Here is a 26242-nt window from a genome sequence, read left to right as displayed (position 1 = left end):
GATTTTGTGCAATGTATTTTTTAAATGCTTTTCAACATGTCTGTTTGCTGCTTCTAAACTGTGACAAGATGCTCTCAAGATGTTTAAATAGTTTTAATTTTTGAAAGTTCATGTACTCTTTGGACAAGAAATAAAGTTGTTTCCCTGTAGTTTTCGGTCACTGCCTGAATTGAGGCCATGAGGTATTTTCTCACCTCTGTGCCTGGTAAAATCTTAGAGCAGATTCTCCTGGAAGGCATGCTAGGGCACATGAAAAACAACAAGGTGCTTGGTGACAGCCAACATGGCTTCACTAAGGGGAAATCCTGCCTGACCAATTTGGTGGCCTTCTGTGATGGGGCTGTGGAACTGATGGACAGGGGTAGAGCAGTTGATGTCATCTACCTGGGCTTGAGCAAAACATTCAACACTGTCCCACATGACATCCTTGTCTCTGAATTGTAGAGACATCAATTTGATAGGTGGACCACTCAGTGGATAAAGAACTGGCTGGCCGGCCGCACACAAAGAGTTGTGGCCAACGGTTCAATGTCCGGCTGGACACCAGTAACGAGTGGTGTCCCTCAGGGATCAGTGTAGGGATCGGTCTTGTTTAACATCTTTGTCGCTGACATGGACAGTGGGACTGAGTGTGCCCTCAGCAAGTTTGCTGATGACACCAAGCTGTGTAGTTCAGTTGATACACTGGAGGGAAGGAATGCCATCCAGAGGGACCTTGACACACTTGTAAGATGGGCTGATGCCAACCTTATAGAGTTTAACCATGACAAGTGCAAGAGATTCATGGTAGTCCTGCAGAGAAGGACTTGGGGGTGTTGGTCAATGAGAAACTCAACGTGAGCCAGCTTCAGTGTGCACTCACAGCCCAGAAAGCCAACCGTATCCTGGGCTGCATCAAAAGGAGTGTAACCAGCAGGTCGAAGGAGGTGATCCTGGCCCTCTACGGAAACAAGGGGGACACAAACTCACAAAATTGAATATATAAACCTTTAGAATTAGTTTTAGGCAATGTTAAGTTCAATGGCTTTGTAACAGTAGCAATGGAAAATTACTGAGGTACATGATACATAGAAAAAAAAATAGAGTACAGCTAGGGAGCATCCTGAGGATTCTTGTCCAAGACAAATCGTTATAGTTGACATAGTTTTAAGAAAAACAGTCTTGAAGAACAGGACACAGGGATAAGGAGCATCTGGGAATGGCACGTGTCCAGGATAGGCTACAGTTAAACTAACTGATAAGTAGGAGGATAGGAGGATTATTATGTCTCTGGTGCTAACGAACCAATTAAACGGCTATAAGCATCTACTGTGCATGCTTCAAAGGCTGCCAGGAGTGATGACGATTGTTGGAAGAAGTAAACGCCCCTCAGAGACCACCACCACAGTTCTGTACGCATGCAGGGAACTTTCTGGAAAATAACGTAATCCATACGTAGCCTCATGAATATGTATGTATGCCCAGGGATTATATAAGGATGGCTTGTGTAGCAATAGGGAGACACACGTTAGGAGGAGCTATCCCCTGTGTCTCCCGGCGCTGCAATGAAGAATACCTGCTTGTCAGCTTAAAACTTTGTTGGCAAGTTTGTTCCTGGAGTTTTCTCCGAGTCACTAACTCAGAACTTACCTGGAGTATTGTGTGCAGTTCTGGTGTCCTCAACATAAAAAGGACATGGAACTGTTAGAACAAGTCCAGAGGAGGCCACGAGGATGATCAGGGGCTGGAGCACCTCCCATATAGAGACAGGCTGAGAAAGTTGGGGCTGTTCAGCCTGGAGAAGGCTGCGTGGAGACCTCATAGCAGCCTTCCAGTATCTGAAGGGATGCTGGTGAGGGACTATTCATTAGGGACTGTAGTGATAGGATAAGGGTTGAAACTTAAACAGCAGAGGTTTAGATTGGATATAAGGAATAAATTCTTTACTGTAAGGGTGGTGAGGCACTGGAATCCGTTGCCCAGGGAAGCCGTGAATGCTCCATCCCTGGCAGTGTTCAAGGCCAGGTTGGACAGAGCCTTGGGTGATATGGTTTAGTGTGAGGTGTCCCTGCCCATGGCAGGGGGTTGGAACTGGATGATCTTAAGGTCCTTTCCAACCCAACCATTCTATAATTCTATGGAGCGTGTTGGGGCAACGAGTGGGGTGTCACCATGGACACCCCTGCTTTTCCTGCCGCGTTTCCTTCGGTGTCCCTGGCGCTGCCCGGCACACACTGCACAGAGTCAAGCCAAGCCCGGCCTGGTCGATGCCGGACGCTTTGGAGGTGCGGGCAGTTTCCAACCGCTGAGGGTTGCTCCGTTGTTGTGCCAGCGGCCTTGCCCATGTCCCTGCGCTCGGGTGCACTGATCGGGTTCCTCGCCCGCGATCTCCCCATCCTCCCGGGGTGGCTCCCGGCCCACGTTCCCTGGGCTGTGACACGGGGCTCATGCCCCGGCAGCCGCCGCAGCCTCACTGCCCTTCCGCGGCTTCCGCGCAGCCTCCGGAGCCTCGCGGGCCGCCGTCGGAGCGGGCGGAAGCCGGGCAGCGGGGCGCGTGCCGGCCCGGGGCTGCGCGCGACTGCGCACGCTCCCCACCCCCCCCCCCCCCCACCGGTGCTCCTCCTCCGCGGTGATGGCGGCGGCGATGATGGCGGCGGAGCAGGAAGCCGCTAAAGGCGGCGGCAGGAACCGCGGCGGCGTTCAGCGGGTGGAGGGGAAGCTGCGCGCCAGCGTCGAGAAGGGCGATTATTATGAGGCGCACCAGATGTACCGGACGCTCTTGTTCAGGTAGGGCCCGGCCCGAGCCCTGCCCCGCGCGGCCTTGCGGAGCCTTCCCACGCACTCGGCCCTGCTGCTGCCCGCCATTGGCCGCCGCTCCTGTCCATCTGCGTGTGCTTCTCTCTCATTGGCTCGGGGGGGTGGGCGGGGTGGGGTGGGCCCGTGCCGTGAGGAGTGGGGTGAACGGAGGCGGCTCGGGCTGGGCCTGGGGGAAGCGGTCGCGGGTCGCCCCCTTCCCACCTTACCCCCCGCAGCTGTGCCTCGGGCCCTGCCGCCGCTGTGTGGTCTCGGTGCCGCTGTGGGGCCTGCTGCTCCCCGGGGTTTGAAGGTGGACGCTGCTGGCGCTGCCGGGCCTACCCCGACCCGTTCCCAGGGGTTGATCCCGGCCGCTGTCTCCCAGAGCACAGCGTCCCGTTGGGGTGCAGAGGGTCCCGATGCGGTTCTTGGCTACCCCACAACCTGAGCCAGGTCCCCCCTCCCGGCTCGGCAGGACGTGCGCTGGGTGCCTCCCAGGCATCTCCTGTAGTCCGGTGAACGTAAGAGTCTCTGAGCTGCAACTCGTTCTGAATGTCAGCCCGGCAGGTTGTGCACGGGGTTGAGGTTTTGGGTTGGTTGTTGCCCAGCCAGGAAGCGGGGCTGCTTTGTTGCATTTCGGTGACCCTCTAGCACCACTGTGAGGGGCAGCTCTCAGAATGGCGAGAACCATCTGCACAGAGAGGGGTTTCTAGATCAAATTCTAGTTGATGTATTTGTGTACTTCTCAATGGGTAAGTATAGCAGGCCTGGGTATTTATTCAGAGCCCTTTCTCTGACCAAAATGTAAAATGCAGCTCCTTGATTCCAGGGTTAAGGTGTTTCTTCTAGGGGTTTCCTGGTTGGGCCCAGGTTCTGCTGGGGAGGTGAAGTGAGAAAGCTGCCTGCTGGGTCTTGTTAGCTCACCTGTGCGTCATCTTTCCCAATACCTCATCTGAGTTAGAATGGGAACAGGCTGGTGTTTCCCAGGAAAAGAGCAGCCAGTTGTGTGGGGAGGAGAGTCCTTGGTGCACAGTCTGGGTTTTGCTGGTGGTGTGCAGTAGAGAGCCTGCACTACCCTCTGTGACAAGCACCATTAAATTAAATTAAAGCGGTTGTGTTCTGCTGTAGCCATATGATTAGATCAGTGAGGGCACTATCTAGGCCTCAATTTGTATTTGTGAATATATCTAACTTGAAGACAGAGCCTGGCCTATTTTACAGTAAGGGTTATGTGATGTGATGGCAGCAAGGATTGCAGATTACACTTGGTGTGTTGCTTCTCATCCAGGCTTCTGAATGTATTCGCTTCCATACTTTGTTTAAGCCTCCATGAATTATTTTGGAATCCAAGATCCCACCTTTTCCATTTTTGATGGAAGCAAAAGGAGGTGCTCCTTTAAATGAAAAGGTGATGTTCTGCATAGCTAGGACAGAGGGTTTCCTTGTAGGCAAAAAGATGCAATGGGGCTGTGAAACTTGGTTGGAAAGGCACTTGAGGCCAAGGAGTAGTCCTGGACAGTCTTGTCTGTCCTCCATCAAATGTGTGTTAAGTGTCAGCAGTTTTCCCAAGCCACGTAAACGTGGTTGAGATGATCTCATCTGTGGAATTGTAACTGGGACAGGCAGTGCTTACGCGCTTTAAACAATGCTGGCCTGTAAAACATTGCTCTGTTCTCTCATGAGGTGTGTGTTAAACTTGAAATCCTGACTCAGAGCTTCTAGTCATGAATGGAGATGTACTTGAGGGTGGAGGAGGGGAGGACATGGAGGAAAGATTACCATAAGCCTGTCTCCTGTAGACCTCTTATCCCTGCCTGTCATCAGCAGAGCACGTGGAAAACTGCGCTTCCTGCCTGACCAGCACCAGTGAACGAGTTTTGTACCTGGGCTTGTGCTGTTACTGTACAGGCTGCTGGGTTAAACTGTTCTTGTGAGTTGGTGATTGAGTCAAACTTCCAAATTTATCATCCATGTTACATTGGTTTCTGTTTTCCTGATGGCTGGAGGTATATTTTGTGGTACAAATAATTTCTTGCAGTATTTCTCTTGTTCTAAATGCCATTTAGATCAATGTCATGGATATTTATTTCCATTAAAAACACCTTCAAAAATAAAAGTTCTTAAAAAAAAGCCTCCACAAAACAAAAAAACCCACAAAATACCAAACCTCCCAACTTTAAAAAATGGGGTTTGTATTCTTGTCAACATATTTTAGTATCTGGTGTGACAATTACCAAATTAGAGCTCCCAAGTAGCATTACAAAGCCACTGGAAGTGGAACTTATCAAGTGGATCAACACTGATATTTGGACTCAAACACCTGGAAGCAAACCCAGATGTGAAGCCAACTATAAACCTGTTGGATCTGCTGATCCATTTGACCAACATGCAGTGCATTTGCTGTGGTGATTGCAAATCTGAATTGTTGAGGATACTTTTTCCAAAAATCCACCACTGTGCCATCCATTATTGCAGTTCTGTTGAGTGTTCTGGATAAAAGGGGTGTGGGGTTTTGGAAGATGATGAGCAGGACTGGAGGACTGCCTCCTCTCTTGCTTGTTCATGGAATCACAGAATGGTTTGAGTTGGAAGGGACCTTAAAGCTCATTTAGTTCGACCCCCTGCCACAGGCAGGGACACCTTCCACTAGACCAGGTTGCTCCAACCCCGGTCCAACCTGGCTTTGCACACTGCCAGGGATGGGGCAGCCACAGCTTCTCTGGACAACCTGTGCCAGAGCCTCACCACCCTCACAGGGAAGAATTTTTTTCCAAACAATCAATTTAAAGCTACTCTTTTTCAATTTAAAGCCATTCTCCCTTTTCTGATCACTTTATGCCCATGTAGAAAGTCCCTTTCCAGGTTTCTTGTAGGCCCCCTTTAGGTACTGGAAACTGCTCTAAGGTTTTCCCCTGAGCAAGGTTTTCAGGCTGAACAAGCCCAGCTCTCAACCTGTCTTCAGAGCAGAGGTGCTTCAGCCCATGGAGCATCTTTGTGATCCTCTTCTGGACTTGCTCCAACAGCTCCATGTCCTTCTTATGTTGTTGCCCCCAGAGCTGGATGGAGGAGTGCAGGGCAGGTGGATTCTCATGAGAGCAGAGTAGAGAGGGAGAATCCCTTCCCTCGACCTGCTGGCCATGCTGCTTGGGGATGTAGCCCAGAACAGGGTTGGTTTCTGGGCTGCAAGAGCACATGGCCAGCTCATGTTGAGCTGCTCAACTACTGTCTGATCTGATTTTGACAGTAGGACCTGTTGTGTGATGGGAATCTCACATGCAGCATGTGAGTGTTTGGGGTCCACTGCTCATTTTCCTTGCACGGTCCCACTGCTCCCTGCTTCACTCCCAGAGGCACCAACCCCTTTCTCTTAGCCTTGGGAATGCTTTTATGTTGGATCTGCAGTACCAGGGACCTTGATGCTGTAGGAGTGCGAGGCTGCTCTGACTGCTGGGAGCAGAAATGGGTGGAACAGACACAGCACAACCAGGTGTCATAAAGGACAAAAGGATTATTGCAGATACTAAAGCAGTCTGGTAGAACTGATGTCTTTCCGTTTTTGCTATGAGCAAATTGGATGTTGTTATTAACTACTCATAAAACAGACTATTTGAGAAACAGTGAAGAGCAATGGAAATTGGAAACTAACTGCTGCCACACTTAAACTGCTTTTGGTAAAGGATCTTTTGGGGTGGTCTGAGTTCAGTGCATTGGCATTTTTTTTTCTCAGGTGAACTCCTGGGATCATTTCCCTTTCTCTGTTTCAGCCCAAATCAGGTTTGAAGCTCAGAGTTTTCATTTTTACACTGTTTGCTTGTGTTCTGTCAAGTCTGGAGGCGAAAAATTGTAGCTTCTACTTACAGTTACATCATTACTAAAACTAATCTGAGTCTTTATCACCTTTAATTTTTCACTACTTTGAATCCTTTAACTGCAAATACTACTTAAGCATACACAACTTCTTTACTGACAGTTTTTATCAGGGCTTTGGTATTGTTTTCAGGTATATGTCACAAGGAAAATATGCAGAAGCAAGAGAACTAATGTATTCAGGGGCTTTGCTGTTCTTCAGCCATAACCAGGTAAGTCATAATTGGTTTTGTGTGTGTGGTTTGTAGCAGGCGGGGGTGTTATTCCAAGATTGTGAGGGGTGAATTCTCAGTGGTAGATGTTTATGGTGATTGTTTTGTAATCTTCTAGTTTATCTTTGGTTGAGTCTTCCTGCACAAAGAAGAATTATGCTGAAGTGGAACATAAAGCATATGAAGTGTGTGTGCATCCAAACAATAATTGTAACCACATTTGTTTTGCTTTCCTGCAAGCTTCTCTTTTGATGACATCAAATCACTATAATTTTGTTACAGGGCAAGGTCGAGACTTGATACTGTGCCTTAGCTGTAGATGTTGATAAAAGTATTAAATCTGCTTGTGACAAAATTCTGGTTTTCTTATATGTACTGGTATGTTCATCACTACTCCTGTGTGTCTGTTTTGTAGCAAAACAGTGCTGCTGATCTGTCCATGCTGGTTTTAGAGTCTTTGGAGAAATCAGATGCAAAAGTAGAAGATGAGCTTTTAGGTGAGGTGACCTTTGTGTTCAGTTTGATGTTTAGATGTGCTTTCCCTTCACAGTAACTGTCGTTAACAGTCTTGAAACCCCAAATCCTTTTTGTATGCCCTGCCACATGGCTAAGGGTTACCCCCTTCAAGGGGGGAGAACTTCATTAGGGAATAATGGATTCCCAGTACCTTTGTGGATATGCTCAGAACAAACGTTACTGTCTTGTGGCATTGTTCTTTCATTAATGCAGCAGTACCACATTGTCTGCACAGTCACTCATGTCCCCAGGGCTTTGGTGGATGGTGATTTCCCACCCTAGCAGTGTAGTACTGTGCACATTATTTGTGACTCAGCTGCTCACAAGGGTGTTTTTCTTCTTTAATTGTGGGATTTGGTAAGTAGCAAATCAGGGAGGCCTTCTTAAGGGCTGTCTGGCCAGATGACTGCTACAGCATAGGCGAGCTGCTCCTATTGATGGAGACGGGCAGACAGAGGCCATTCTTTGTTTACTTAGATCAGCTCTGACATTTTGTATCCCATCTATGTCTTCTGGTGGTGCTTTTCCAAACTACAACTGTTGCAGCTTCCCTGAGAGTGGCAAGCAGTCCCATAACCTGGAGTGTTTCCTCCTCCTTGGAACTGCATGGTCCTCAGGGATATCCTGAAGGACCATGGTCCATGGTCCTGAAGGTCCCACATGAAGAGAAGCTGTCCCCAGCTGATGGCAAGGCTCAGCTTTTTGGTGACTTGTCAATTGACAGTCATGTCAGTATTACTGGCTGATAGATGCAAGATTGACTGGATGTAGAAGTGGCTCAAGTTCAAAGTCACTTTTTAAGGTGGCTTTTGGAAGCTCTTAAGGGAGCTTAAAGACACAGTAGCACTGGAATGTAAATGTCACGTCTTAAAGATGCATTAGAGGCAGCAGCTCATCCTATTTCTATTAATAGTAAATATTTGTGAACATTATTGTTTCCAGAAAACCTGGCTAAATTGTTCAGCTTAATGGATCCAAATTCTCCCGAAAGAGTGGCTTTTGTGTCCAGAGCACTAAAATGGTCTAGTGGGGGATCAGGAAAACTTGGACACCCAAAACTGCACCAGTTACTAGCAATTACCCTGTGGAAAGGTAAGAAAAATCAACTGGCTGTTCTGTGTTTGCTTTTGAAAATATGGAAAGTGTGATATTCTAAGAGATCTACTTTGGAAATAATCAAAGGAAGCTGAGATGGGAATGACTGATTGAGTTCTGCTGTTACCTGATTTTTGCAGTAAATTTAGCTTAATGTTGCTAACAGAAAAAATCTGGGACTGTAAATCTATATTAGTACAAAACCAAAACCAATACTGCTGTAATGCTCTCTGTAAAAAGAATGCTGATCCTTTAGACACTGAGGTAGTTGAGTTATTAGGAGGAAGATTGTTGGGGAGCAAAGTTGTTTTGTAGTGGGTTTTTTATATTTGTTTTGTTTTTAAATCCTGGGTAAACATTATAAGGATTGAAATCTATCACCTACCATCCAAACCAGGCTTTGGATCTGCAGTTAAGTACTTTCTGAGATGCTGAGCAGCAGGCTTATTCCATGTTGTCTTTGACTTATGTGGGATTTTATTACTTGGGTTGTAAGATAAACCAAAAATGCACTAAATAATTATTGTACTTGTGGATGGTAGCCAGTTTTTAAAGTCTTACATAACAAAGGTCAATGAGGACAATTGAATAAATGCCATCTTTTTCTGTGGTTTCTTGTGAATTAATAACTGTGCAGGTTGATTATTTATTTTATATTTTTTAGTAGCTATGAAGTAATTATAATGGCTTAATATAACAATCCTGATTCAGTGGTCAACATTCCAACTCATTGCCTTTTTGTGTGCCATAGGCAATTCCACAGCTGTTCTCATGGGACTTTTAGCTTGATGGCTGCTACCAGCCACAAGGGGAGGATTTTCGTCAGAGCCTTTAAGTTAGAGGCTGAGATATGATTAGGGTAAAAAATAGTTTTATTCTGAAAGCAAAACTCCCCATTTTCAGCCATATGCTCACTCTTCTTTTGAAGAGCAAAATGAAGATACGTGTATGTTTTTGTGTATGTTTTTCTTAGCCTGTAGGTTTTGAGAGTCCATCAGAAAAGGCTTAGATTTTAAAACAAAGCTTTTAAATCTCCCAGATTAGCAGCTATCCAGTTTTGTCATTGCAGTGATTTTTTTATGGTGCTTTGCTTCCAGTTAAGTTCTGACAACTCATTGCCATTTCTTACACCTTTTTTTCCTGTGTAATTGCTGTTCTATTCAGAATATGAAAGTAATTTTAGTTTTAATAGCAAGAGTAGGCTAAACTAGAAATAGGAAATGCCTTCATTCTGTGCACTTAGAAGGACACTGAAGATGCTGTTTGACTTCTTGGTGCACATAGTTTAATATGGAACTTCTTGATTCTTTTCCTCAGCACTGATGGTAGCACATGAAGTGTCAACATGCAGTGAGATAAAATATGACTGCCAGCTGATTGTCCCAGTGGTGGCTGTCTTTTGGGTTGGCATTGAATAAACTGTATTTAGTAACATTTGTTCAACTGTATTTAGAATAACATTTATTATCTCCCTTCGTAAATTGTCTGTTATAAAGTAAAAAGCCCACTCTTTTTTTTGCGAGTCTTATTTATATACCATGTGTGTAATTCTTGCCTTTTTACCAGCCATAGTGTACAAGCCTAACAAATTTGGTTTTTATGTCCAGGTATGATGAAATGATTTCTTAAAAGCATTTTTCTTTTTCCTTTTGTAGAGCAAAACTACAGTGAATCTCGATATCACTTCTTGCACTCTACAGATGGTGAAGGATGTGCAAATATGCTAGTAGAATACTCCTCATCCAGGGGATATCGCAGTGAGGTCGACATGTTTGTAGCACAGGCAGTACTACAGTAGGTGTTAAACTTCTTATTAACTGTTTTTCAGAGATGACACTGTGATTGAGGCCAGTCTCATTTACTCATAACTGTAGGCTAACCCTTTCAAAAGAACCTGTAAAACTGGCCAGAGCTGCTGAAACTCATTTTGTGTGATAACAACAGGAGAATCATCTCAAAACTGATGTGTTGAATTTGTTGGACTGGGGAGAGAAAAAAACCCGAAACAACTCTTAAGTCAAACCCAAACAAAAATGTATTACGGTCAAAACTTGAAATTATATTAATTACCTGAAGAATTAATGTAATCTGTTTGACCCTGAAAGCACAATTCTTAGTTTTGTTAACACCACTTTATATCTAATTAGGGCTTGCCTTGATGTTCTTACTAAAACTGGACCTAAGTAGGCTCTATATTTACCTTTTGTGTAGTACTTGTTCTATGTCTCATTGTCCTAAAAGGTAATTTGTCTTGGATCACTCTAGTCTATGGCTTGCATTTATTTTGTAGGAGGTGGGAATTCAAGTTATGATGTGCCTTTGCAGAGCTTATGTATAGTTAAGGTTAACAAAGCCAATCTTACTGTGTTGAATCAGCTGATGGCTTTCTCAGTCAGGAAAAGCAGCTCATGGAGGAGTCTGAGGAGGAGGTGAAGACAGGACTGTGCAGCAGGGAGTCAGGAGGAGAGTAGGTGTTGGGGGAGAGGGAGGAGGTGAGAGCACGTCTGTCTTTCTTGGCAGCACTGAGCTGTCATGTCAGATTTGTCCTGTTTTCCATAGCTGGCTGATAAAGATTGCAGCAATTTTGAGAGATAGAAAATCCTTTATGGAAATCCAGTATATACAGGACTCTTAGACAATTTTATGAATCTTTGTTCTGGAGTGGGGGAAATTGTGGGGAGAAGTTACAAGTAAAAAATTATTTTTTCAGTATTTATACAGCACTGTTACTGCATCCTTTACTGGCCTGTATCTCAACCACTGTACTAAATCCTCTTACATAGCAGTTTATACTCTAATGAAAATAATTGTAGTTCCCTGCTCAGCAGTAAGGCAGAAGAGCCCAATGCCCTTGCACGTGTGAGGATACAGAAAGCACAAATGAGACTGCTTGTGGGATCTTTCCCAGTGCTTGCAAAGACAGAGTGTGTCCCAGATAAAGTCTCTTGATAGGCCTATGGGACATGCAGAGATTTCCAGTTAAATGAACTGGACCTGAACAAAGATTTGGGAACAAAGTTTGGGAAATTGATCTATTCACTGGTGACAAATGGCTTGCCAGCTCAAAGTGTAGCTTTATTGTGAGACTTTGTGTGTCAAACTTACTAGCGGTCTTGATGCCATGGTATTTTGAGCTAGTGCTAATAGAACAGCAAGAGTAATTGGACACAGGCAGATACATACCGAAAGGAGATGTGTTCAGGAGGAGATGGGGCCAGGAGGGAGGTCTTTAATTGGGTTTTACCTCAGCACAGTAAACTCTGGACTAGTAAATGTGGTATCATATTTAATTTGAATTACACAGTCACCAGTTTTTCCACATTTTTATTTAATTGATGCCCTCTTAGTAACTGCCTTGTATGCAACCTGCTTAGATCTTGATTAAAATCATTCTATTAATCATTTCTGCCTCTGAACCTGTTTATTCCACCATGTATTCTAGTAGTGATTTTCCCCTTCCTCGGTTGATAGCCAAACCATTGCCAAAGATGTATATATCTACCAGTTAGTTTTACCATCAGTTTAAGCCTGAGATGGTTTCTATGCACAAATGAAATAGAGCTTGTTGAGCATTTGGCTTCCCTTTTAATTTCTTCATGTAAAACTACTTCTCTGCCTTTTAACTTGCTGTATTCTGTTTCCTTTTGCAGATTTCTCTGTTTGAAGAATAAGACCAGCGCATCAGTTGTTTTTACGACATACACGCAGAAACATCCTTCAATAGAAAAGGGTCCTCCCTTTGTTCAACCACTGCTAAACTTCATCTGGTTTCTCTTACTGGCAGTTGATGGGTACAGTCTGGTTTTTCTCATGTTGCTCTTGGTTTCCTTTCAAGTTGTTACTGAGATTACTTTTTTTGTTTCATTTCTAGAGGAAAACTAACAGTATTTACAGTATTATGTGAACAGTATCAACCTTCACTGAAGAGAGATCCCATGTATAATGAGGTGAGTTACTCGTAGTTGTAAAGAAGATCTCACCTCAGAATTAGTTAAGTAACAGGTGTCTGTGACTTGTAGGTAGGATTCAGTGATCTAGCTTGTGTGGTGTGATTGCTGCCCATAGTATTTTAACCTGTAAACAAAGTAGCTGACATTGTTCTTCATCTTGTATCGTTTCAGTACCTAGATAGAATAGGACAGCTTTTCTTTGGTGTTCCACCCAAGCAGACATCGTCCTATGGAGGGTTACTAGGTAAGGTTTACACTGACAGTTGTTTATAGATACCATCACTCTTTGTCTTTGAGAAGGGGAGAAGCATGTAAAAGACTCTTATGTTTAATTTTTGACATTATGGTACAAATTCCAAATGCAGAGAAAAATCTTATTTGTGTTAAAGCTTAATTTCCTCAGACTTAAGTGGCTGATTTTTCTTAAATTGAATCTGGGACTTTGGTAGAGATCTAACCAGTGCTGATATAAAAAGAATGTTCTTAGAGTAGAAGTTCTGAAATTTATACTGCCCCTTCTACAAGAAATGGAAGGGAACAGGAAAAGAGGGCTGAATTTCTCTTGGTCTTGAATAAAATATGAGCAAATTGAACCGGATTGCTTTTGTAAAATCAAATGTTTTTCCTTGAGAACTAAGCTTCTCTGTAAAGTGATTTGAGGCTTTACCTGTAAATGCCAATTCACTGATACCCAAAGTCTGATGAAAAACATCATCATCATAGATCCCATATGTAAATAGTGGCGTTTCAGCAATTCAAGCATTTTTTAATTGGATAGAACAGGGAGAACTCATAAATGCCTCTGACTTTCAAACAAGTTCCTTATAGCGTAATGCAGACCATTGCTGCTTTTTGAGAGTTTCACTGCTGAAGGTGTGACTTCCCTCATTTGGTTGTATTTCTTTTTCCTCCTGTTCGGAGTGTAGCTATAGTACGTAAGTATGATACTTCGGTGTTTCTTTCCAGTGTGCTCTTAGAGAAGGATCAGTATCAAAATACAGCTTCCCAAATCAATAAATTCTTAATGGAAACCAGTGTAGGAATACTAATGTCTTGCTGAGATGCCTTTATTTCAAAATCCCCCCTTCTTTTTTAATTTACTATTGAAATCTGCACCCTAGCAGGACAGAAGGAAAACAGTTAAAAGACTTTGAGATGAGAATGCAAAACTAGCAAATTTGACTGTCCTGTATTTTATCCTAGGAAATCTTTTAAACAGTCTGATGGGAACTGGAGAAGATGATGACACAGAAGATGGTCAGGAAGATAGCAGTCCGATCGAGCTTGACTGAATGATGCCGTGTCACTCTGATGATTCGATGACTCCAAAGACAGTTTTGGAATTTGAATCCTGCAGTTGTTTCTTGGCATCTAAAAGGGCTCCTTTGGTCTTTTAGAAAGGGTTGCTGAAATGTTTATAATGTTTGGTCTATATTATTTATGTAAAAAAAAAGAAAACAACAAAAAGTAGCCAAATGAACCAATTGGAGCAATTGTTGGCAGGTTTCTGATAACAGCAGCTGGTGACTGATTAAAATATAGTCTTTTACGGTTTCTGATGCAGTATTCCCTTTTGCACAGTAATTCAATAAAGCATAAATATGGGTCTTGTATTTCATGGCCTATCCACTACAGTCTTTGTTACGAGAAAGCCTCCTTGACCTCTGTCATCTCCAAGGATGATCTCAAAAGGCAGGGTGACCAACTGAATGATTTATGTGTGAGGCTGGTGCCAAAAGTACTGTGAGATGAGCCAAGGAGCATAATTTGAGATGCACAACCAAGAGACATTGATACCAAGAACTCACTTCCACTGCTGTGAGTAACATGCACACTCTGGCTGACCCCATGCGTGTATTTAACTGATACTTTCCTGAAAAGCACAAGATTGAATTGCCCTTTAGTAAAAGCTGATCAGCTGAATGTATGTAATTGGCTTCCATGAGAATCCCTCTTGCCTAGGTACAAAAATTTGGCATCTAGATGCCGCCTCTGGCTCATGGCTCTTTTGGAACAGATTCTTTTTCAGCCTAAATTCACAACCATATGTAAAGGCGACAGCATTGTAGTGAATGGATTTGTCACAAGCAAGGTGTGTGTTTGAACTGCAGCTGTATGTTAAGAAAAGGGATACTGCAGAGCCTTTGGTTCTTTATGATATATTTATTTTTCTTGGGTGATTCATTCATTTAACACTTTCTGTAAGAAAAGATCAATAAATAATGGAGTAATTTCAGCCCAAGTGGTAGGCATAGTCATTCTACATCTTTTCCTCTTTAATGCAGCACAGCAGATGGCAGTGGTACCATGAACAGATGAAATGGTGGGGAAACGCTTTATTTTTTCATGATGAAAATAAAAGCTTAGATTACTAAACAGTCATGCATGGGGGAGGGATTAATACAAATCTATTGACTGTATGAACAAAAAAAGGCATTGAAAGGAAGACTTTGTGTTAATTGTGAAGTCTCAAATAAACACACCAGGATGGGCAATATTGCTGCTTTCTAAGTGTTTCTGAGTAGAGATTACTTTTCTTGTTGTTTTTTTCCTCTACATGTAACTGTGGGTTGAGACCTTAGTGTTGCATCTTTACCTCTGTGCAGTAAAGGCATTGCTTTAGTTTCAGTTGGGTGGTTTAAGGTCTAGAGCTGATGTGGATTACTTTGATTTGCAGCAAGCGCAGGAAAGAACCCCTACCTGGGATGGTGCTATAGACATTTAATAGTGTCCGGCAACAACAGCCCCTTCCTTTGTCTTGCAGATTCAGCTTGAGGTGAGTTCAGTGTTCATCACCTTGGCTCTGCCAGCAACACCCTGATTTGAACGTTGTGTGCACCCAGCCCAAACCACAGCACCACAGCACGCTGTGCATCTGCTGCTTGGCACGGGCTGTGCCTGCAGTGTGCCCAGAGGCAGCTTCCTAGGGACAAAATACAGGTGCAGTAATTACAGTGGTGTGTAAAGAACATACATGTGTGTTGAAAATATATAATAAAATATATACACACACACATGTAGAATGTATATATACAAGCATATAAACAGTCTTTTGGGTATATAATAATTTATAATTAAATAATGGCATGGCATAGAACTTCTTAATTATACTATTATTAATTTTACACACACACAGTCTTTACAGCTAGCTAGAAACACAACTAGCCCAGCCTGTCCCTTCCCTGTTCCTGACAGGCCTGGGGTTTTAAGTAACTGTCAGACTGTGACTTTTAATATAAATAAATATCTATCTACAGTTACACATACACAAATGCAGGTGGATATATGTATGTTTATATGCAATATATTTCTCTTTATAATTAAATATGTTATATATTTTATACCTATAAGAAAAGCATACACATGGGTATTTATAATATATAATTAAACACTTAACGTTGCAATTATAAACATGTCTATACACATACCATGTATGTATAAAATACATTTAGCTCATACATTCGTATATCACATGTCTAATGATAGCTATGTATATACATGCACATGTGCACATGAACTATATTCAGCTCATATACATAAAAGTCTATTATACATTATGCTACCTCTACTATCCACAGTTTAGTTGTTGTGAATATTCAGGAACTAATTCTGTATTCCTAAGAATATGGAAATAAATTTATTTCTATATTCCTATTATCCTATTTATTTATTCTATTGCTATTTATTAACTATTCATTGCTATATTCCTAATATATATCTTTTGTGTATGTGTGTGCATAAATACTATATTATATATAAAACATATACAATATACACTATTACACACCCATACACAAATACATATAACACATTATATACATAAATTGTGTAATTTACATGAAATATATTTACCTTGTATAAACAGACACAGGTGTGATGCAGCAGCTCCTCCTGGGGGATGCGGCGGCTTTGTGGGTGTCCCATGGCCCCAGCGTGCTGCCAGCACCATCACCTACTTGTATTTAACCCCACCTCCCTCCCGCTGCCCCAGCACCACAAGGCTACAGCTCTGACATAATAATTTATTGGTTCAAATGACATTTAGTACCACAGGTGTCTTACCAGTGACAGAACGAATGCATACAGCCGATGAGATGCTCTCATTTACACACACCAACCTAAGGAACGCGTGGGACAGGTCTGTATCTGGGGCTGGTACTTTCATTTTGGGGTAAAAATCCAGCACATGGTGTACAGGTCCCAGCCCGCCCGCCCTGACCACAGGAATTACAGTGCTCAACACCGCGCTGAAACGTCACTTCAAAGCAGCTTTTTTTGTTTTGTTTTGCAGGGAAATTGACAAAAATTAACAAAAATTGACAACAACAACAAAAAAAATAATGTAAGTGTGGGAATTACTGAAAGAAAAAGTGCAATCACCAGCCTGGAGTAGCAGCGTGCTGTGGGCTGGAGGGACTGGCCCGTGGGACTGGGTTGGGACAGACTCTTTACGGCGCCTGTCAACAAAACTGCACCTAAAACTCAGCACCTCGCACTCCCCACTGGGCTCTTGGAATGGTGTGAACCCCCCCAACCATGGAATGGGGAGCAGAGCATGGGCCCTAATCCAAAAAGCTTTTCTTCCCTGGCATCATCTTGTGGCTTGGTGTCCCCCTTGCATGGCTGGGGACAGCACTGCTCTGTTCCACACTGGGCACCACTCCTCCTTCATTAAGCAGGTAACAAGGCCAATGATGCCAATTTCTTCTATTTCTAAATCCTGTTTGACCCTAAGCCTGGGTCCAGCATCACCACCACTCCCCAGGTGAGGTAATTTACTTATCATTTACCCTCATGCCATCAGGAGGCTCAGCCATGTTGCACATTGCCACACACTGGGTGTTTCCAGGTTGCTGCTTCACATCCCATGAGGATGCCCCTGCTCCTCCCCTACAAAGGAGGCTGGTGAGAGCTGGGGCTGTGGAGATGCTCAGCTCCAGCCCCCAGGAACCAGCTCAAAGGGAAAAGACCCATATGCCCCCAGGTGTGCCACCAACAGTCTTTGCTGTCCCACTGAAGCTGGTGGGACACCCCTTTCAGCAGGTGGAGGATGCTGGGGTCACAGCACTTCTTGTCCCAGCAGCACATCCCGTGGAGCGGCCACCGAGATGAATTTTGGGTTGGATCAGCATCCGACATTTCACTGCCACCCTTCTTGGTTTCCAACATGATCAAGTGAATGATGAGGGGAAAGGGAAGTAGTATTATTATTATTACTGTTATTATTATTCATTATTTTTAACATTTCAAATAAAACCACGTTGTGTTGTAAACAGAAGCTCACTCCTCAGGTCTGCCTAGCCAGTCCCAGCTAAGGTTTATGTTTGAAATGGGCTTCCACTGAAAGAAAAAATACAGAGAAAATAAAGTTAAAAGCAGGACAAATGCTGGCAGGTGGCCATAGTGCAATTGCAAGCCCTCCCTGTGGATGGTCCTTGTCTTGCTGATCCTCCTTGGCTTCAATTATCCTTATAATTGGGTGACTGATCAGCCATATAGCACCATGGCCATCATGCCTGAAGTGATGAAGGAGGATAGGATACCATCCTCCCAGAGCTCCTGTGCTTGGACAGACTGCATCCTCCCCTGGTGAGGAAGGGCTGTATCCCTGATCCCCCCTCCATTCCTCCCATCCTCTAACGCATGGGAAATAAAGGGATCAAGGCTGATTTCAGCCCTGCAAGCAAACACACCTGCATATTCCTGAGGCAGCATCGGCCGGCTTATAACTTTCTGGAAAGTCGTAATCCACTCCAGCTGGTCATCCTCTGTCTCGCAGGCAAAGAGGAACTTCCGATCCGGGGTGACAATGGTTATCCCGTGCTGCCAGTGGTTTCCCTGCGTGGATGGTGGGAGCCCTTCCAGGACCTTGTAGCTGTTTTCCTTGCTCCCAATAAAAACTTCCCCTCTAGCAAAGGCATCCTAGGATACAGCAGAGCAGTCAGGCAGGCTTAATGGTGGAGGGGAGCTCTGCTTCCCGGACACCATGCACCATCTAGAAGCTCCATCAGCGAAGTGCAGCAGCCAAACACTGAAAGCACCAGCCACCCCACAAAGCTCTGCTCCAGCTCCTCCCAGGGCACTCACAATGCAGGACCAACACCCGGGATCCAAAATCCAGAAAGATCTGCAGCTGGTGCACAGGATTTCCAAAGTGGTTTTGGTGAATATCTGTGCACAGAGCTACTGCATGTTGACACCAGGCAGATCCATGTAGCAATGATGGCTCAGTGCCTGAGCTTCACTGCAGGTTGTTATTATTTATTATTATTGCCAATTCCCAACAGACAGCCCAGGAACCTTCATCTTACCAGGGGATCTTTGAAATACATGAGCCGTCGGTCATCCATGGTGAACCATCGCTTCTTGAATCCCTCTGTTTGCTGAAGAGTCAAAAAATGCCACATTACAGACCAAAGCAGCACAGCTCCTCTCTTACCAGACGTGATCCAGGAGTATCAATGTACTTGGAGCCCAATGGGCTGGGAAAGTTGAGAACAGGCAGCTTCTGGGCTACCATGAGCCACCACAAGCCACTTGGCCAGCTGTAGCACGTGGGGCTGCAGGAACAGGCAGTGAAAGGGAAAACGGGGATGGTGTGGTTGGTTTGTGAAGTGGTTTTGGATTTTTTCAACGTTTGCTCCCAAGTGTATTAACACATTCATGGCATGAGGGCTTCGCCTCTCCAACAAGGGTGAATTGTCCTTCTCAGCCCCATAAAGAGCAGGATTCATGCTTAGAGGGGCTGCAGAAATGTTTTATACCCTACCTTTGGCCCCGTTTTCTCCATGTATCCTTCCTTCAGGTAGTTTCTAGAAAGCTTTGGCACCAGCTGGAGGCAGATGAAGAGAGAAAAGAGAGCAGCATCAGATGGAGGAAGCTGAGGGTCCCTGGGTGGACAGGGGGTCACTGAAAGGAAAGCCCCCACCAAGCTCACCCATCAGCTCTGGCTGAACACTTCAGTCCCACACCTCCAAAGTGCTCAGAAGAGATGGGTGCAGAAACATGATGCATCTTTGAGCACTTGTCCAGCAAAGCCAGCAGCCTCCAGAAGAAGTCCCCAGGCCAAATCCCACTTCATGGGTCAGCTCTGGTGATCCATCTCCTCCCCCAGATGCAGTGGTTGCTCCTCACACAAGCTCTGAACTATAATCTCCTTGTAAAACCCCATTAACACACACTGCCTGTGCACGCCCCATTCCCGCAGATACTGCTGACAACAGCTACCAGCACCAGGGATATTTTTAACGCTGCTTAGTGAAGACAAGGCAGTAGCTGCGAGATCTCAGCAGATGCCTCTAAAAGCCTCTTGAAAGATGATGAGTCTCACCAAAAACAGGGCCGATGAACCTGGCCAAGTGCCTCCCCACCCTTGCTCCTGCCTCTTACTTAAACAGGTTGAGCAGGTGTGTGCTTGTAAGGCAAAGACACCCCAAAATACACCCATCCAAAGAACACAAAGCTGTTCTGCAGCAGCTGGGAGCATCTTCGTACTGGACACTTCATTACAGGCAGGGAAGGGCTCTGCAGCGTTCATAGCCCTGATGTGTGGCTTCTGGGACAGGGATGAGGACATTTTGCTAAGCATGGCGCTCATCATCCCCAGGTCAGAGAGGTTTCCCACCCTGCAGATGGGTCCCCAAAGCATCCATCAGAGACCCTCACCCCCTAGGAGCTGCAGAGGCAGCCTGGGCATCCTTGCAGTGGTGCGAGGAACTTATATCTCTCTACTGCATTTAACCAGGCTCCTGTTTACATTTAATGCCTTTTCATCTCTCTGACAGGGTAAAGGACTCATAAATCAAATGCTAACGATGGCAACACCCCAGCTGGAGCTACCTCACGTACATAACCCAGTCTCCACAGAGGTAACCCCAAGCTGAATGCTGTGAAGGGCTGTTCAGTATTCCACAGTCACAAATTTAACACTGCTAAACATTACAGTCCTCTGTTTACTCCAAAGAGTAACTGATGAGAAGGGGATAATAAGTAAAAACATCAATAACTTATCTCCCACTGAAACTGCCAGGGGGGTGAGCATATGAACACTCACCAACTCTATTCAGGTCTGAGGGATTTTGGGGGGTGATTTGATTCAGATGTGCCAACCAACTTTAGGAGAAGGAGAGAATATGGAGAGGGGTAGAAATTATTAAGGAAAGTATATGCTGCACAGCAACTACTACTGGTTAGTTATAGAGTAATCAGCAACAACCGGTGACATTACACACCAATTGAAGTGCAACTGCAACACAAAACACTTACTCACAGCTTGCATTAATAATGCCTCTAGTATTAGATTAGCAAAAGGTAATGCAATTAGCAGTTCCGGCTCCCGGAAAATACAAGACAGAGATATAAGACAGGCTGCACTGACCTGCACACAGCAACTCATCCCAGAGACCTGGGTACAGCACTGGCATTCTTTTGCCTTCATCTTTTCTACCTTACAGCTTTTGTTTCAGCTTTTAATATTACAACAACAACTTTTGAGAAAGATGCTCATGGCTTCTGCACATGTGACAGGGCTGGAGTTACTCATAAGCACGACTCACATCTTGAGGGTTGAGCACGTGTGCATGCACATGGTTTCCAGGGCTAGATGGATGTTCTAACAGGTGCTGCACGTGGGCTCAACATCCCACTGCAAGGATTTCAACCCAGTAATTGTAAAACCCTCCGAAGGATATAGCATGCCCCAAGCTTTCCAGCTGGCTTACAAAATGCTAAAAATGAGCAAGGGAAGAGAGAACCCAAAACCCACCAAACTGCAGGAAAACTCACATCAACGTCACTGGCTCCAGGGAATGCCACTTGTAAGTAATGGAACCGTGCTGCGCGGATGGCATTGAACCAGTCCACTATTTCCTAATAATGAAAGAAAAGCACAGTGAGTAACATACTTTGCACACAAAATAACAAGATCCTGCTGGGTTTCATCTCTTCCATCACTTTGTCCCAGGTGACAGAGTGCAGTTTGGCAGCAGTCCTAAAAAAAGTAGAATACAGACATAAAAGGGAGCAGCAAATGGGTGAAGGATGGGGAACATCCAGCTGCTGCCCCAGGCTGCAGAACAGGACATGCACGGAGCTCTGCAGCGAGCACCGAGGGGCTTTCTGCAGAGGGAAGGATTTGAGCACATCTCTGAACTGTTAAAACCAGCAACAAATCAGCATTTGAGATATGAAGCTTGATCCTATAAACACTTCTCAGCTGGTGCTGGCAGTGCAAAGGCAGCCTGACACCTCTGCAGCCTGCCACCAACCGGCCAGCAGCCACGAGCACAGAATGTCTGAATCCACTTCAGTTTTTACAACATACTTCCATCTTTTGCTAAGAGTGGTTAAATCTCTCCTCATCTTTGTACTCCAGTCTATCAGTCATATCTGTGATTCCTCTAGGGACAAACACAGCAATAACGAAGTCCCAGCTCAGTTCCCAATTCTTCCTTCCCTTGGCAACAATCTCTCAATCTTTTGCTTTCTGTTGTTGGTTTGTTGTTTTTCCCCTACAAAACAGTTGTTTTATAACTTCTTTGTTTTAAAACTCGATGATTCCTTTGTTTCCGGTGAGACCCCCATAGCTGGTGCCGCACCGGGTGCCTTTTTGAAGGTTTCACTGAGAAATGCCACATTAATTTGAAGTGATCCGCACAGGGAGCTGTCAGACACTGCCTTGCAGTATAAAGGTATGGGCAGAAGAAAGGCACATTGAAAGGAAGATGTACCAGCTGCCCGCACTGGGATGCTGAGCTGCAGGGAAGAGGTGATGCTGAACCTCTGGTTGTCACAGCACACATCAAGGACAGGTTCAGGCTTCATCCTCAAATAAACAGTCAACCCTTTCAGCTGAGGATGCTGTAGCATAGGAAAGACCATATCAAATGATAAATCAGCCTTCAGTATCTTTAAAGAGATTTAAACTTTTTTATGCTTTAAAAATTATTTGGGGTGGGCAAGGGGAAGGCTCTTCTGTGCAATTCTGGAATTGGGGGTATCTCAGAAATGGTCTAACATGGCAAATAGCAACCCCCTGGAAGTTCAGAAGCTTTGGTTTGTTACCCTACTTCAAGTGGAAGGAAGAAAACATAATAGGATATACAGAAACAATGTTTCTGAAAACTCTAACCTACTTGTCTAAGGTTTTACCTACTTATCACTTGCTTTCCTACCCTAAGCAGCTAAGCAGACCTCAGAGAGCTGCACAAAGAGAGTCAGCAAGAGCCAGGCTCCTGAAGTAAATGATGATCAAACCAGGCTGGAGGTAATGAGCAATATTAAGATGTTGATATTTCATACAGTAACCAACGGGATGGATATGGATGTATTTTTATAACTATGAAAATGATATATGTATATAGTTTATATATATTAATATATATATGTGTTGGTCTCCTTGTGAGATAGGGTTTCATCCTGCAAAAAAGCAGGAGCTGAAACCCTCACTGGCTTCCAGTAGATGACTGTTTCTCAGAATATTGACCATCCATTGCTGGAGGAAGCGACACCACCACCTTTCTTTACACAAACCTATACCTGGGTATACAAAACCAGAAGGCTCAGTTGCTTAACTTCTTCTGCCTGTATACTTAGGAACAATGCCACAGATGGAGTGAGGAGATCATATCTGATGTATTAAACCGATGTCGAACTGGTCAGTGCTTTCAGATGGGAAGCTGGTGTCTCATCAGCTCATTAGTGGAGATTCCTTTCTCTAAATTATGTCCCACAGCAAGCAGTGAAAATGAACTCCTGCCCTGCACCTTTTCCAGGCTCTCAGCTTCCTTCTGCTCTGCTTGCAGTGCCACCACAGACACCCCCCTCCACATGCCACCTTGGTGTCTTTCCAGTCTCCATCCTGTACCAGAGCCACCCACATTGCCATGGTAGTCTCAGACTGACAACCCCAGATATAAATGCAACTACTTCTCACTGTACCTCCAGCTCATCCAACCCTGGAGCTCAAGCAATGAGCTTGTCTGCTGCTGCTCCTCAGTCTGTCATGCCCCTTCCTCCCATCCTGAAAGCTGCTGGTGTGGCTCAGGAAACGAAGAGCACTGGGGAAAAGCATTTTGCTATTTATCCAGAGAACATCCAAAGATCTTGGTTTGCACCCTAAAGGTTGGCCTTTCCTGGAGACAGCCCATCTTTGAGCATCCCATTGGTGATGGTGACCCCAGGGCTGGCAGCAGCTCACTGCAGCTATCTGAGCTGCTCCAGCCATGACTGCTACAGGTCCTGCAGAGGGAGCTTCAGCCCTGGATAGGAGCTCAGAGCGAGGAAACCACTTCTGCAGCTTTCCTGCCTCCCACATCCAGACGCAGACCTGGGTGCTGTTAAAGGGTGGCTTCATCCTCGTGCCCACAGGAGGGACAGCCCCAGCAAGAAGCACCAGTTCAGCTGCCTCCAGGACAAGGGCAGTCTGCACAGAGGAGTCATACCACACAGAGGATCGGTCTCCAGCTCCAGAGGGTGCCTCAGCTTCACCCTGCCTGGCTCTGGTGGTGGGTAAGTGCTAACAAGGAACCACAACAACATCCTTTACAATGGTCAGAGCCCAAGACACAGTTTGCTCTCCAGGACCTGCAAACAGATGGAGCAAGACCCTGCGGTGCTGCAGGGTGTGAGAGGCCAGCCAGGCTGACCATCTATGCACATCTATACACATGCATGTTACATGCACATTTATCTACATGTACAAAACCACGTCATGCCACTGATTAACACATCCTGATGCACTAACTGCTTCCTGCCAGGAGCACCTGCACTACACAGGAGCCACATTCAGCCTGTGAGCACGACAGGCATCACCTGGCTCCACAGCAACCGGAGCCTCAGCAGCAACCCAGGTGAGATCAGCTTTGCCCATCCACAAGTGAGGAGTGTTTTGGTGGCATCACTGACCTGTACAGTCTGAAGAGCAGTGACTGCTTTGAACACATACTGCTTATCCCCAGCAGGGCTGCCTGGCTCACTGTGCCTGGGTGAGCAGCTGGGAACAGGCTGTGCACTGAGACAATCCCACAAATCCCTGCCCTGCAGTCCATGAGGGATTGTCCCCAGAAAGCCTCTTTGACAGGCAGGGTTCTGAAGGGGATGTAACAAAAAGGCTGGAGGCACCATGACAGCCAGAGGAAAGTAGGGGTGATGTGAACATGGCAGCTTTAGGCGCTGATTTTGTGGATGCTCTAGGGCTGATGGTATCTTATGAGGACTCCCAAATATTTGGCAGAGGGAAGAAAGTGCTGAAAATTAAGGCTGTGAGATGGCATCTACTGCAAACTGCTGCAGGAGGGCTGGGACCTCAGCATCAACCCCCAGGACCACAACCCAACCCTCCTTGTTACCTCCCTGCTCTCACCTTGCCGTCTTCATGATAGACAAAGATGTTCCTTGTGCTATTGTCCTTCAAGTAAGTGATCTGCAGTCCGTGTGGGTTCCCGATTTTTGCAGGCTGGAAAGTTGCATTTAGATGTTCAATCTTCATAATTGCTTTGGGTTCCTTCGCCTGGAAAACACAGCTGAGTGAGCAAACACCTGAGAATTGGCTTTCAAACCAGAAAGCAGCTCTCTTGGTCAGGAAAATCCTGATTGAGGCCATTAGCTAAAAAAAAATGAATTATTCCCAGCCCACAAAACTGCCCATTGATGAGATATCAAAGCGTTTGTTTGTGTGTCAGTGAGTGCTTTCTACCAGCTTGGAAAATAGCTCTGTTCTTCTGCAAAATCCAGCAGAGTTCAAGGGGAGGAAGGTTTCAGCCCAGCAGCAAGATGGGCAGAGCAGTTCTCATGATTAGATGTTGTGCTATGAAGACAAGCATCTTCACCATGCCTCTGTTCAACTGTCTCCTGACTCATAATCTCTCCAGACCCTTTACCTAATGATAAGGGACCAGCATTTACTCTGGGATGAGCACTACCAAAGAAGAAAGGAAACCATTCAGCCAGACAGAAGAAAAATGCACACTGCTAATCAATAGCCCAGGCTGCCCTCTGCATCTCAAGCACCCACACCCAGTTCATCTTTCCCAAGAAGATGGAGGATTATTCCCATTGCCAACTTCAGACCTGGGTGCTAGGCTGGCAGGGGGCATCATGCTCACACCCCCCTAGTCCCATCCTCTCACAGGAGGCATTGGCTTCTGACTCTGCTCGTCCTTTTGCCCTCCAAACTGTGAACTTTCTTTTCAGAGGGACAAATATAAACCTTACAGGCCACCTCTTGGGTGGGTTAGCCCAACAGTGAGCCTAGACCAGGCCCTCCCAGACACCAAAACCACCTGCACCATCTGTGGCAGTTCACTTGAACTTTGTAGTGCCCTTGGTCTTCCTACAAAACATCTCTAGTTTAACATCCTCGCAGGACTGCACTGAGAAGTGAACTAGCAAGCAAGAATAAAACATCCCAAAATATGAAGATTAAGCTCTCTGTAACACCAGATTTAGGGCACAGCCAGGAGACAAGAGAAGACAGTGCAGTCTTGCTTGTGGTCCCCAGCACCACACAAGTCTCTGAGCTGGCAGAGATGCTAGTGCTGTTTCGGAAACTTGGGGACTTGCCGTGGACAAACAGCCATTGTGGGTGACTCTGGGGAAGTCCCAGCAAAGAGGATGGGTCTAGACATTGTCATTTCCACCATGGTTATGGTCAACAACAAAGCAAAGCAGCTTTAAACTATTGGAGCCATCAACAGCCACTAAATGGGACTTTCACTTCTCTCTCCATAATGATTGGCTGTCTCCTGTCCTCAAGATGCCATTGCACCATACCACACCATACTGAAGGAGAAGAAGGTGCTATTGAAGCTGGCTGCCAAGCGTGCATAAGAG

General features: G+C 45.1%; 2 protein-coding genes across 4 annotated transcripts in view; one reads left to right on the top strand and one right to left on the bottom strand.

Moving 5' to 3' along the window:
- Positions 1-2547: 2547 nt before the first annotated feature.
- GET4 (guided entry of tail-anchored proteins factor 4) lies at positions 2548-14907 on the top strand. 2 transcript variants are annotated; one of them, XM_005145278.4, is made up of 9 exons: positions 2548-2766; positions 6773-6851; positions 7267-7348; positions 8310-8459; positions 10118-10256; positions 12113-12253; positions 12334-12409; positions 12584-12656; positions 13616-14907. In XM_005145278.4, exons 1-9 carry the CDS (start codon positions 2612-2614, stop codon positions 13702-13704), a joined length of 984 nt encoding a protein of 327 aa, XP_005145335.1. In that variant the 5' UTR covers positions 2548-2611; the 3' UTR covers positions 13705-14907. The 2 variants fall into 2 exon arrangements, with proteins under 2 accessions (XP_005145335.1, XP_030901464.1); XM_031045604.2 differs by lacking the exon at positions 2548-2766 and adding an exon at positions 3500-3524.
- Positions 14908-16893: 1986 nt separating this feature from the next.
- ADAP1 (ArfGAP with dual PH domains 1) overlaps positions 16894-26242 on the bottom strand; it is a 58978-nt gene continuing 49629 nt past the window's right edge. For both annotated transcript variants that reach the window (XM_034065401.1, XM_034065402.1), the window contains exons 6-11: positions 24774-24920; positions 21197-21280; positions 19182-19244; positions 18724-18795; positions 18106-18334; positions 16894-17752 (exon numbers count right to left, since the gene is read on the bottom strand). In XM_034065401.1, the coding sequence (XP_033921292.1) occupies positions 17724-17752; positions 18106-18334; positions 18724-18795; positions 19182-19244; positions 21197-21280; positions 24774-24920 (624 nt within the window). In that variant the 3' untranslated portion in view covers positions 16894-17723. The remainder of the gene's footprint in view (positions 17753-18105; positions 18335-18723; positions 18796-19181; positions 19245-21196; positions 21281-24773; positions 24921-26242) is intronic.

This window comes from Melopsittacus undulatus, chromosome 8 (genome assembly GCF_012275295.1).
Source record: "Melopsittacus undulatus isolate bMelUnd1 chromosome 8, bMelUnd1.mat.Z, whole genome shotgun sequence".
Classification (NCBI taxonomy): domain Eukaryota; kingdom Metazoa; phylum Chordata; class Aves; order Psittaciformes; family Psittaculidae; genus Melopsittacus; species Melopsittacus undulatus.
Note: the sequence above shows the minus strand (reverse complement) of the source record. Positions and strands in the feature narration are given on the sequence as shown.